The sequence below is a fragment of the Abramis brama genome (genome assembly GCF_963993115.1).
Source record: "Abramis brama genome assembly, chromosome: 1".
Taxonomy (NCBI): domain Eukaryota; kingdom Metazoa; phylum Chordata; class Actinopteri; order Cypriniformes; family Leuciscidae; genus Abramis; species Abramis brama.
The window spans coordinates 11,656,522-11,669,705 of record NC_139963.1 but is presented as its reverse complement, the minus strand read 5'-3'; the positions used below and the strand labels follow the sequence as shown (position 1 = coordinate 11,669,705).

General features: G+C 38.6%; 1 protein-coding gene across 3 annotated transcripts in view; it reads left to right on the top strand.

Moving 5' to 3' along the window:
• The first annotated feature begins 4,305 nt into the window (after window positions 1-4,305).
• The window catches only part of LOC311085932 (uncharacterized protein), a 223,955-nt gene continuing 215,076 nt past the window's right edge, over window positions 4,306-13,184 (top strand). Inside the window, exons 1-4 of one of the 3 annotated variants that reach the window (XM_084118550.1) lie at window positions 4,308-4,388; window positions 4,470-4,630; window positions 4,725-4,854; window positions 8,965-10,266. In XM_084118550.1, coding sequence (XP_083974676.1) covers window positions 9,020-10,266 — 1,247 coding nt within the window. In that variant the 5' untranslated portion in view covers window positions 4,308-4,388; window positions 4,470-4,630; window positions 4,725-4,854; window positions 8,965-9,019. Of the gene's footprint in view, window positions 4,631-4,724; window positions 4,855-8,964; window positions 10,267-13,184 lie in introns of all 3 variants that reach the window. The other 2 variants (XM_084118552.1, XM_084118551.1) reach the window with 2 other exon arrangements.

Here is a 13,184-nt window from a genome sequence, read left to right as displayed (position 1 = left end):
TGAATGAAATATTTTGCCATTATTACAATGTTATTAATCAAATAAAAATGAACACATCAGTCTTTGGGAATTCCACATAAGATGTTGTAAAGTAAAAACAAAACCATCAACAACCACCTCCTTTTCTATCAACCAGTCTTGAACTGATATCCAGAAGACTTTTGAAAAATTGCATGTAAAGAAGATATGATCAGTGTCTTCAGAATGGCTATTACAGAAAGAACAGGGGACAATATCTATATTAAAATTTTCGATTTAAGAGTTTGTTAGAAGGATAAATCTCATTTAAGATTTTGAAGTGTGTTTCTTTTGCTTTAGGAGGAATAGGAAAACTTAAATAAGCTTTTCTAAGATATTTTACAGTATTCTTATTAAACATGTGATCTAGTTTATTTCTTTTAATTTGACAGGGATAACATGTTATTAAGACGACCTGTCTTATATACTTGTTGGTACAATGAACACTTTTAAAATGAATATCTCCAATGAATAAAGTGGGACGAACTGGTTTAACTTTAGCATAAGAAAGGGAGCATCTCATCAGCATTTTTATGCCAGAAGGTATTGCATTAATGACAGTGAAGAACTCTTTCGGTGACAGGTAAATCCATGCTTCAATGTAAAAGCATTATAGTCTAAAAGGTTTTCATCCATTAGATCCTTCACCGACCACATACTTCTGCTTAGCCAATTCTTAACGCATACAGATTTGTTCCTATGCAATATATATTTATAGACACATTATGAGGTGTAAAATTGTGTGTATGTGCCAATTTCCAAAATAAGAGAACTTGTTGAGGGAATGTTGATAATTTCACCGGGAGTTTGGATAAATCAAAATCACAATTGAGCAAATATTGAATTCCACCAAATTCTTGAAACAAAGCTGAAGGAACTGCAAACCAAAAACTACCTTCATTACATACAAACATTTTTAGCCATTTGAGTTTTAACAAAATATTCATGTTTTCAAATTCAATCACATTCAAACCACCTTGTTCGTAAGATTTAACAATGTCAGCTTTTTTAATATAATGAGTTTTTTGCCTCCAAATAAAATTATACATTTTCCGGGAACATGTTTTAATAAAATTTGCGGGGGGAGCTGAAGAAAGAGCGGGATAAATCAATCTGGATAAGTATTCGACTTTGGTTAATAAAATTCCACCAAAAATTGAAAGGTCTCTTTGTAACCAGCAATTTAAGATTCGGTTTGCTTTTTGTCGATTTTTTTCAAAATTATCTTTCGTACAAATTTTCTGATCTTTGGTAATTGTAATGGCTAAATATTTCACCTTATTTTTTACCGGAATATTATGCAGACAAGTGCAAAAAGTTCACATTTGCTTAAATTTAGCTGGAGTCCTGATGCCTTAGAAAAGGTTTTAACTAATGAAATAGCCAGAGGAATGTGATCTTTGTTTTTTAAGAATAACGTAGTATCGTCTGCCAAATGACTGATTGCTATACTTTTATCAAATACATTTAATTTCTGTACCGTTTGATCATGAATAACTAAAGTAGACAACATGTCTGCAGCCAAAAATTTATAAAAGAGTGGATAGAGGGCAGCCCTGTCTTATTCCACGACTGATAGGAAATCTTTGTGAAGTGCCGTAAGGAAGAGAAATGGAACTGTTCATATCTTTATAAATAATTTTTATAATATTGACAAAGTGCTCACCAAAACCAAAGTGCTCTAAAGCTTTAAATAAAAACCTGTTCTAACGTGTCAAAGGCTTTCTTAAAGTCTAAGAAAAGAATATATCCATCCTCCTTTATCAAATGATTGTATTCAACCATATTACACTGTTGTGAATAGATCTTCCTTTAAGGAATCCCGATTGAACCTCATTAATTACCCCATTAAGGCCCTCTTTCAATCGATTGACAAGAACGTGTGTAAAAATTGTATAATCATTGTTAAGCAAAGTGATTTGGCGGAGATTATCTAAATATCTATGATCTTTATCTGGTTTGGGAATTAAAATAATCAAGCCTTGACTCATTGTGGGCCCCGTAGAAGTCTTTTAGTAAAAATAGGGTAACGATTGCGTCATAACCAAGCGACTCTCTGTCGCACAGAGAAATTACCGTATAGGCAGGAGGAGAAGCTTGCAGTCAGTCGGGGGGAACGTGGAGGCATAAAGTCTGATAAAGTCAAGGGAGAAGCCCATAGAGAGTCATAAAGCTGCTCCTGCTCCTATATGGACAGCTCCTGCTCACACTCTCCGTCTCTGTGAGATTCGGAAGGGAATGATTCAGATTTCTCTTGGCACAGCTACTAGAAGACTTACAACGGTCAGATAGGTCGCTTACGTCACATCTACATCGTCAAGCTCAGTTTGAATAATGATTAATGATATCTTTGATAAAATAGAGAGAGGATTCGGGTTATCTTTATTTGCAGATGATGGAAAAGAGGGCGTAATGTAGAGTTTGTTTTAAAACAGATACAAAGAGTGTTAAATATGTGATATTTGGTTTTAAAAGAAAGTGACCTAATATAGGGCTATACTGTATATGTATGGGTCTCCATTGGAGAAGGAAAAGGTTTTTAAATGTTTGGGTATTTGGTTTGAAGAGCGTATGAACTGGGCCGTGCATGTAGGTAAAATTGTATTGAAGTGTGAAAAAGTTTTGAATGTGATGAGAAGTCTGGCTGGGTGTGGGTGGGGGGCTAATAGGGAGACAATGTTGCTAATTTTTCAGGCCATGATCAGATCTGCTCTTGATTATGGGTGCTTTGTATATGGATCTGCTTCCAAAACTGTTCTGGCTAGGTTGGATGTGGTGCAGGCAAGAGCTTTGAGGCTTTGCTGTGGGGCCTTCAGATCTACCCCAGTACTTGCCCTGTTCATTGAAATGGGAGAAATGCCCTTATGGTTAAAACGCATTAAGTTAGGGTTACAGTACTGGGTAAAACTTAGTGGGTGTAATCATACCTTCCCAGCAAAGTGTTTGTTGCAAGAGGTTGCTGGAGATAATAGATACAATAATTTTTGTTTGTCATAGTAAATCAGTGGGCAGGAAGATGAGCATGGATCAGGGAAGTATCGTAGAACACACAAGTTGGTTGCCTATGCCCTATTGGGTGCTGCCTGAAATGTGTGTTGAGCTTGGTTTTCTTCAGGAAAAAGATAAATGGGAGGTGGCACCAAAAATAGAGGAATATCTTAATTCAATCAGTGAGAGTACTATGATTGTTTTTACAGATGGATCTAGAGATCCAGTTAGTGGGAAAGCTGGATTTGGGGTATGTGTGGAACAGCTAGGGTTGGAAATTGGTTGACGTATTTCTAATGGAAGTTCTGTTCTCACTGCCGGATTAATGGCAATTGTATGGGCTCTATGGTGGATTGAGGAAGGAAAACCTACAGGGAAGTCATTATTTGCTCTGATTCTGCAGCTGCTCTAGAAAATGTAAAAGTAGGAAAATCTAAAGCTCGTCCTGACATTGTAAATGGTATCTTCACTGAAAAAAATGATTTGTTGAATTTAATAAAAAAAATTATGTTAAGTGGTTGCACACAATTGATTTTAGCTACATTTAAACAAATTTAACTCAATACATTTTAGTTCAACTTAATGCATTTGTTTAAATGTAGCTAAAATCAATTGTGTGCAACCACTTAACATATATTTTTTTTTTTATAAAATTCAACAAATCATTTTTTTCAGTGTTGAATGTGTTTTTTAGAATTAGGTTTGTCTGCAACATCAGGTTTTGCTGGGTTCCCGGGCATGCTGGGGTGAGGGGGAATGAGCGGGTGGATAAAATTGCAAAGGAGAGCTTAGGAAGAGAAGTAGATGTCCATGTATTATTAGGGAGAGTGGAACTGAGGGAACAAATTAAAGAGGGCTTAATAAATGAATGGCAGAGAGGGTGGGAAAAGGAAACTAGGGGTAGACAATACTTTTCCATACAACCTAAAGTTAGGAAAAGATGTTCATGTATCATTTTGTCCCGTAGGGACTCAGTTAAAATGTGTAGATTGAGGTTGGGGCACTGTGGGTTAAATTATTCTTCGTGCATTGTAGGAAAGCATGTTTCTGGATTGTGTGAATGTGGGAGTCTTGAGACGGTAGGACATGTTTTCCTAGAATGCAGAAAGTATAGGGCAGAAAGAAATATATTATTTATTTAACTGGCAGGACTTTCTCTTTTCTCTTTGTTTGGTCACAGTGACGAGTATAAACTGATCTCCAAGGCAGTTCTTCAGTTCTTGCATGATACAGGACTGCATGTAAGAATTTAGTTCAAACTTTGACCTGTGGAGGGCAGTAATACGCTCAGCAGCGTCTACACCGCCGGGATCCTACAAGAAGAAGAAGAAGAAGAAGAAGAAGCTCAGTTTGAGGCTGCACAGTTCGCTCAGCCATCAGGAGTGAGTGCTTCTATTTGACTTCACTTTTCTCTGTTGAACTCTTTGGGGTCACTGTGTCCATTTCTTATACTATGTCAGTAGTCTATGCAGCAGAGAGAGCTACAGAGAGCACGCAGCTCAACTTCATCACGTTCAGTCTGAGAGAAACTCTCCTGTCAACAGTGAAACCGAAAGCGTTCATATCGGATGACTAGACAGCATTTCGGGTAAATCAAAATCTAACAATGTCTTTACATGTCACGGTAAGTTCATTACAACGTTTCACAGTTATCAATGAGGACCGTTTGCGTCTAAACTATTTAAACAAGTTTGATCGCTTCGCTTCTCTCCGGACAGCTCCTCCTATCACGGTAGAAACTTTAATGGCGGATCCCGGACTAGAAGCGCAGGGAGTTTAGGACAAACTCACTCACAGCTCCAGCACACCGACTGCGACTCTACTCGTGTGTTCAGCCCAAAACAGTAGGTAAATATGATAATACACGCAAAAAGTTAACTTCAAAAATGAACAAAGAGGGGTAAACGAGTTTTAGCGAAAAGCGAAAGCAAATAAACTTAACTTAGGCCCATAAGCATAGGCCTACTGAAAATGCACACACTCATCTGGTCGGTATATAAATTAATAACGATTTGGGACAGTTATTTAATTGAAAATGAATGGCCTGTCAAGATTTTGAGCACATGAGCTCAGCAGATCTGTGTCAAAAGCATTTTGTAAGCTTATTTAGTGTTTGCCATTGAAGGACGTGATGGGCTAATATTTTTACCTTAAAATTGCTACAAATAGTACGTACCATATGGGCATTTAATGTAAAATATACTGTATTTAATTATAAATAAACAAAGTCATTTAAAATACTAAATAATAATTATATAAACAACTCATAACTGTAACAAAAACACAAACTTTACATAACAAAAAAATCAGTAAAATGTATTACAAGAACGGTTGATTCTTAAACCCATTTAATCATTGAATTCCTGTATAAATAACTCAATGTCATCCCTGAAAATGAAATTAATATGATTAATATTAATAATATCTGTTCATATCAATTGAGCTGACCACAGAAAAAAAAATCTAACTTTAATAATAAAATGAGAAGAAATGCAGAGATGGAGATTGTCATTTTAGCAGATAAACGCTTAATAAATCACATCATGACAGAAATCTTACTTACTATATTCCTCATCATGATTATTCTGTTGTCCATGAGCTTTCATCAGACAATGGGTCGATGCTTTCCCGTCGATGAAGCTTCTATCACTGCCTCAATCACACTTTGATGTTCTTTTATTTTCTTTTGAGCGTAGAATCTGTTTCTCAGCTGTGCAGCAAATACCTGACACGACTCCCATGTTGCTCTTTGTAGAAATGAAGTTTTATTCACGGCCGGGAGATCACTGGCCACAACAACCAAGTGAGTCTCCTGAATAGAAAGAAATATGTACACTTATATCATACAGTTGATTAAAAATCAATGTCACTCAAGTCTTCTTCACTGTGATTTGTTCTGGTGATTGGTTTGTAATGATCTGAGCTAGTCATATGACTGTTAGTTACACTGTGTTAAGCACTTTTTGGGTAAGTATATATGGCCTTTGACCTGAGCATCCTTAGTATGCGTTTCTCTGTACATTTAATTTTGAAAATACCCATTACATAAAATATTTCTATCACACATAGAAGCTAGCGCTGCACTGTTAGGGCATGCTTTATAGCAGGGCTATTCAATTAGCTTCATTCGAGGGCCGGATTATTAAATCGAAATGTTGAGGAGGGCCAGTGGTTTTAGCTTATTTATTGAAACATTATTTATTACTTATTGAAACATAACAGTATCAATAAATAAGCTGAAGTAAACCTAAAAAAAGTATTGTATTTACTTGGAAATGTGGTACACAACAGTATGCAGATTTATGAGTCTTTAATAAATAGCTTATTTACAGCCATGTACAAAAATATGAATTATACAAGATCATAGCTATTGGAAATAATTATTTTATTTATAATTATTTTAGGCGTAAATGAAAATATTCTGACAGTGAGACTTGATAACCACAGGTAAAACCACGCACGGCTACTCACTCACTACCACTGTATAACAAAATGCCTAAACACAGGTAAAAACTATACACAAAATTAATTGTATATTCCTCTACCCACCTAATTAATCTACTGCAATATAAATTACTATAAGATAGTATTCAGTATAAATATTACACATTTCTGCCCAAACCACAGTAAATTACTACAGTGCATTCATGGTAAATGTTTGTAAATCTGGTGATTAGGGGATTTAAAGTCTTCTAACTTCGTTCATGGCACAATGTTTCTGCTGTTTACCTCATCAGTCGTGTTGGGAACGTTGAGGCTGTTTCATCTGATTTAAAACTAGTTAAATCATCGAGTGATTTGTGGTTTGTAACAGAGTGTCGAATTGAACCACTTCTCACTGGATGTCGCATTGCTGTTTAATAATAGTGTCCAGAACCGGGAGTAAAAGCTTGCGTTTCGTTGTCCACTGGGCGGTGCTGCGCAGTTCAAAGTAAACTAAACTGCGAGTTTAACTGAAACTAAACTGAAAACAGCGCTATTTGTTCTATGTTTGTTGTTACTGTACGAGAAACAGCTCCAGATGATTCAGTGGCACTGGTGAGAGTTTTTCATTTCCTGAAAGAGCAACACGGGTGCGTTTGTGAAAACGTTTCTCTGGTTAGTCGGAGCGCTCATGGTACGCACAGTGCGTATAGACGTACAGCTGCACGGGCCACTACGGCCACTCGCATATCTAACCAAATGTAGTCACACCGCCAGGAAAAGAGGTGGAGGGAGGTCGGGGTGCCTTTGGGCCAGATGGAGATGATTAGCGGGCCGCCAATTGAATAGCCCGGCTTTATAGTTTCCTGGTTTTGACGTCACCCGCCTCTGATGTTCCGTCACATTTCACATTTGTGGTGCTGTGGTCACACATTTCCGACTGATTTCACACATGCTTCACGATGCAATCACGCAGAGCATTCAGTCATTCAATGCAGTGTAAGTTCCCTTGAAAGGAAACACAGAACATAAAGTTCTGTAAGTTCATTAAGTTCCCTTGAAAGTTTGTAGATGGTTGTTCCATTAACTAAAAAGAAAAATAAACTACATAAATCAATGTATATGAATACAGAAACTAACAAGAGCAACATCTATAAAATAAAAAATGTTTGTTTGAAAATAGAAAGTTGAAGTTGGTCTGCAGTATCATTTGGTAATAGTAGATGTAGATAATAATTCAACACAAGATTCAGGACATGTCTGTTAAACACAAACCCACAAACTAAGTAAAGCACAATTGAGATCCGTCACACTACCAATCAAATATCCTAAAGGAATTCACTAAGAAATTAGCATGATAAAATGGATTATTCTGGTCCTTGGTTATGATTGGCAGAGTTGTGTCCAAAGCCATTGTAAAATATTCTATAAACACACACCTGTGAGCTCATTATCCTAGTATTATTGCATCAACAGTGGCTGTTGCTGTATCTGTGTTTTTTCTGTCATCATAACAACGGCCCTTAACTGGCCTAAAATCCCTGTAAACCACAGCTTCTTGGCCCCCAAACACACAGCGTCGGCACCACAGGGGGCCCGGCCACTCCGGTCACAGTGCACCCTCACTTCTGGTCACTGGTACTGAAACTTAAAGCTACACTGTGTAATTTTTTTAGTTGATTCTTAGCAAAAAACACTTAGTTCTTTCAAAGATATATGTGCTCATTAATGTATATTTACTTCTTTCAAGTAATAAAGTATTCTCGTATGTTTATAATCTGCCATTGAAAGTACATACGGGTGAGGGGTTCGAATGCCGGTCGCCATGTTGCCCCTCCATCTTGAGACTACATTAGCCAAAGAGGGACATACCTGTAAATTCAAGCTTCGCCTTTCGCGCTTTACACTCAGTGACACAGAGACGAATGCGAGGGGGAGATTACTCGCGACTGCGGCAGATTTGAAAGACTGCTGATGGAGGATCACGCCTATTTTCGAGGACATGTAGCAGAGTCGCCAAGGAAGCGAAAGAGAGAATTAAAACGTCAATGCGACAGGCAAATCAGCAAGACCAAAGTCAATATTGGAGTAACTTTTCCCAGATGGAAAGAGCTCATGAGGAGCAAAGATTTTAAAACGGACGCCAAAGTTGCCTGCTTTCTTATCGGCAGGTAATTCAGCCTATTTGTGTAAATTCGAAGTTTTATAGTTGCTTGTCTAACCATAGACCATGGTGCATAACGCCAGAACGACCTCTAGTATAACTTGCGTTACTTTTCCTCACGTCAATGGTGACAAAGTATTGTTTACCTTGTATCATAAATCTGTGCTGCTACGGATCACAGGTGATGATTAGTTTTAAAGGCGCAATTGGACGAAGTTGAACTGGAAGCATGTTAATCTTGGAATAATATGGCCACCGTAGGAGTTAAAACGTTGTCTTATACAATTTCACCGCTAGATGGGGGAAAATATCACACAGTGTAGCTTTAATTGTGTCAAAATTCATTTTATGTTCTGTGTTTCCACATACAGGCCTGAAATGAATTCTCTTATATAGGAAGAAGAGAAGTCGAAGTCTGCCTATAAAATGAATGTGTGTGAGGAGAGAGAAGAGGAGGCGTCTGTTCACAATCAGAGAGCAGCATCTCCAGGATTCAGCTATGTGTCCATGAAGAGTAACAACTCCATGCGTCATCTGCCCCCTAATCTCAGTGATGGACCATCTCCAGGATTCAGCCATGTGTCTATGAAGAGTAACAACTCCATGCGTCATCTGCCCCCTAATCTCAGTGATGGACCATCTCCAGGATTCAGCTGTGTGTCTATGAAGAGTAACCACTCCATGCGTCATCTGCCCCCTGATCTCAGTGATGGACCATCTCCAGGATTCAGCCATGTGTCTATGAAGAGTAACAACTCCATGCGTCATCTGCCCCCTGATCTCAGTGATGGACCATCTCCAGGATTCAGCCATGTGTCTATGAAGAGTAACAACTCCATGCGTCATCTGCCCCCTAATCTCAGTGATGGACCATCTCCAGGATTCAGCCATGTGTCTATGAAGAGTAACCACTCCATGCGTCATCTGCCCCCTGATCTCAGTGATGGACCATCTCCAGGATTCAGCCATGTGTCTATGAAGAGTAACCACTCCATGCGTCATCTGCCCCCTGATCTCAGTGATGGACCATCTCCAGGATTCAGCTGTGTCCCCATGAAGAGTAACCACTCCATGCGTCATCTGCCCCCTGATCTCAGTGATGGACCATCTCCAGGATTCAGCTGTGTCCCCATGAAGAGTAACCACTCCATGCGTCATCTGCCCCCTGATCTCAGTGATGGACCATCTCCAGGATTCAGCCATGTGTCTATGAAGAGTAACCACTCCATGCGTCATCTGCCCCCTGATCTCAGTGATGGACCATCTCCAGGATTCAGCCATGTGTCTATGAAGAGTAACAACTCCATGCGTCATCTGCCCCCTAATCTCAGTGATGGACCATCTCCAGGATTCAGCCATGTGTCTATGAAGAGTAACCACTCCATGCGTCATCTGCCCCCTGATCTCAGTGATGGACCATCTCCAGGATTCAGCTGTGTCCCCATGAAGAGTAACCACTCCATGCGTCATCTGCCCCCTGATCTCAGTGATGGACCATCTCCAGGATTCAGCCATGTGTCTATGAAGAGTAACCACTCCATGCGTCATCTGCCCCCTGATCTCAGTGATGGACCATCTCCAGGATTCAGCCATGTGTCTATGAAGAGTAACAACTCCATGCGTCATCTGCCCCCTGATCTCAGTGATGGATCTGCTGAAACATCTGGCACTGTGTGAGTATCATGAAGTGGATTGTGAAGTTTTTTTAACATGATGATTCACTCACTGATGTTCTTATCTATGAATATTAACTTGTTAATAATAGGGCTGTCAAGCGATTAAAATGTTGAATCTAATTATTTACATAATTTGGCTGAGAAATTACCCCCAAAAGATAATTTAAAGTCTTTGTTAAACAAGAAAAGCATCAAATAGACATGAAAAAAATAGCTTTAGAAGAAAAATCTTATTTGATTTAACAAAGAATTTATTACACACAAACCAGGGATGTGATTTTTTTCCATATTTTCCGACCTGAAAAGTATGACCCATATGAATTGCGTAATTCCAAGGGGGGGTTTGGGGGTTAATGATGATTGAAAGTGCAAAATGGACTTTAACAATTACTAAAACTGTGAAATAGGGCTGGGTGGTATGATGGTATTGTTACCACTGTATAAAATGTCAACTAACATACTTTTTTAATTCCATGTATACTGCAACATGTCAGTAAGTGGGCGTGGTTAACTCACATGCAGCCTCTGCGAGACTGAGACACTGATATTTGTTAAAGGGTAACTGAACCCCTGATCAGAGCCTGACTCCACCCACTGGCAATATTTGAAAAATGCTGGAAAAGTGGGCAGACCCCAGTGGAGATAGAGGGGACAAACCGAGGGCGGGGCTGAGCGGGGGGGCGTTCACCTGAGACCCGCAGTGATGGATGTCAGACTCTAAAATGGAGAGTGACTCTAAAATGGAGAGTGACTCACAGGGTCGCAAGACGACGTAAAGTACATGCATCTGATGAGTTTTATCGAGTTGATGTCAATAGCGCGCGCTCTCTGTAGGCATATTCATATTTTGCCACTATGTGAAAAAATCAAATGTGTCATTTGTGTGTGTGTAACTACTTAGTCAACACTAACAGTTGCTGCTGTTCATTTTGCAAACTTACTTCTGAACTCTTTCCTCTCTTGATTAAAGCTCCAGGTGACGGGTTGCCAGTTATCACAGAAATAGCAAAACAAGCCCATTAAAACACAATATAATAAGCAGACATGGCAAAACTACCAGGGAACACATTTAACCAATATAACTAGTATTAGTAATATCCTACAAAATTAAAAGGAAGTAACTTTAATTTATTATTAATAGAATAGTTCAATATAAAACATTTAGATATTATAAACTGATTGATGAAGTAAAACTTTATTTATTAATTTCAATTGCACCGTACGAGTTGCATTTAATATCAATTGATGGCAGTTCATCTAAAATTTTAGTGTTTCATTTATTATATTTAGCTATCAATATAGTTTAACAAATACATAATTTACCAAGAAAAAGAAAAATCAAACTAGGTGAAGTCAGTGTTTCCCACAGATCATAAATCAATTTGTGGCGGGGGGATAATCTCCATTAATAATCTGTTACACAGAACTTTATTATATTAAATATTAATCAAAAATGATTCACACCTTCACAAAATCCAAATATTCAGTGTAAGAGTTGTTGTGAACTTAGAATCGAAAGACCAGGAGACTTGGTTGTTTCTTCAGCAGGATTCTTTATTGAGAACACAAGCTGTCGGCAGCTGCAGTCACCAAGTCTGACGTGAATGTTCTCTTACAGTTTATATACATTTAGGGGCAGGAACCGAAAAAGACAGGTTTAGGAACCGGTTTTAGACTGAGAGCATTGCCCACCCTAATCCACTCAGCATATCTATTCAAACACTGAGACCCGAGTACAGGACTGGCTGGACTTTCTTGCTAAAACACAAACTCCAAGAGTTTCAGTAAAACAGGACTGACCAGAGTCGTTTGCTAGAAAACTCTGATAATCATAATTTATACCTAACCTTAACATGCTAAATTCAATGTAAACCTAAATTAAACATTTTAATAAATTTGCATTCCCACATTTGCCCCTTTGAGAGTCTTAAAAAAACTCTCACAAAATACAAATTTATACATTTAATTCTTGTAACTTGTGTAAGTTACAGGCACATAGCAAGTTCAATCTTGTAACTTGTGTAAGTTACAGGCACAAAGCAAGTTCAATCTTGTAACTTGTGTAAGTTACAGGCACAAAGCAAGTTCAATCTTGTAACTTGTGTAAGTTACAGGCACAAAGCATGATCTGTGTTGTTCATCTGTAATTGCATGTTGACACAGAAACAAACATGCAATTAGGGTCCGTGAAGTTCTTACGGGTAATATTCTTTTATGGTTGGACCAGTCATTTTCTCGTGAGAGGCGTGAGTCATTTGTTGAATGAAACACTTGATACTGTGGAAGCGTACGTAGAACGCCAGTAGGAGAAATAACAGCAGCATTGCTATTTCTTTAATCCACAGCCAGGGTTTACCTATCAAGTTTCCGAACCATGAAGAATTGTCTTCAGTCATCTGGTGTAATTTTGTTGAAAGATCAAGAATGTCTTGTTGGATTTTGTTCAAGTTCTCTGCTGGATCCATTAACCCGGTGCAGCACTCAGGTACACCATACGATGGGATTAATGCTCCAAGAGTTCTTGACCACCACGTTTGAACACAAGTGAGTCCTGGAATTCAGCCATCTTTGTTGATAGAAGGAGCTGAATTTTGTAGCTGTGGAGAGCTTGGGGTGGAGTGTGTATTTTCTCTGATAGCTGGTAGAACATAAACCAGGGTGCACCTGCCGTTGAATTGGCTGGGTAGGATGCTGTAGACAGAGATAGGGTGTGCAACCCATGGGATTCCGGCTCCTACTGAAGGTGCATGTGGCATGCAAACGTTCTTTCCAGCAAACAAGGCATTTCTTGACATATTCATCAGCTCTAAGAAGATGTTGTTTCTGGGGTCCACACTTTGTGCGATGTCCATGATGGTTAGTAGTAGTACGACAATCTTGATCATGATGAGGGATGACTGAAGTTCCCGTAGGTG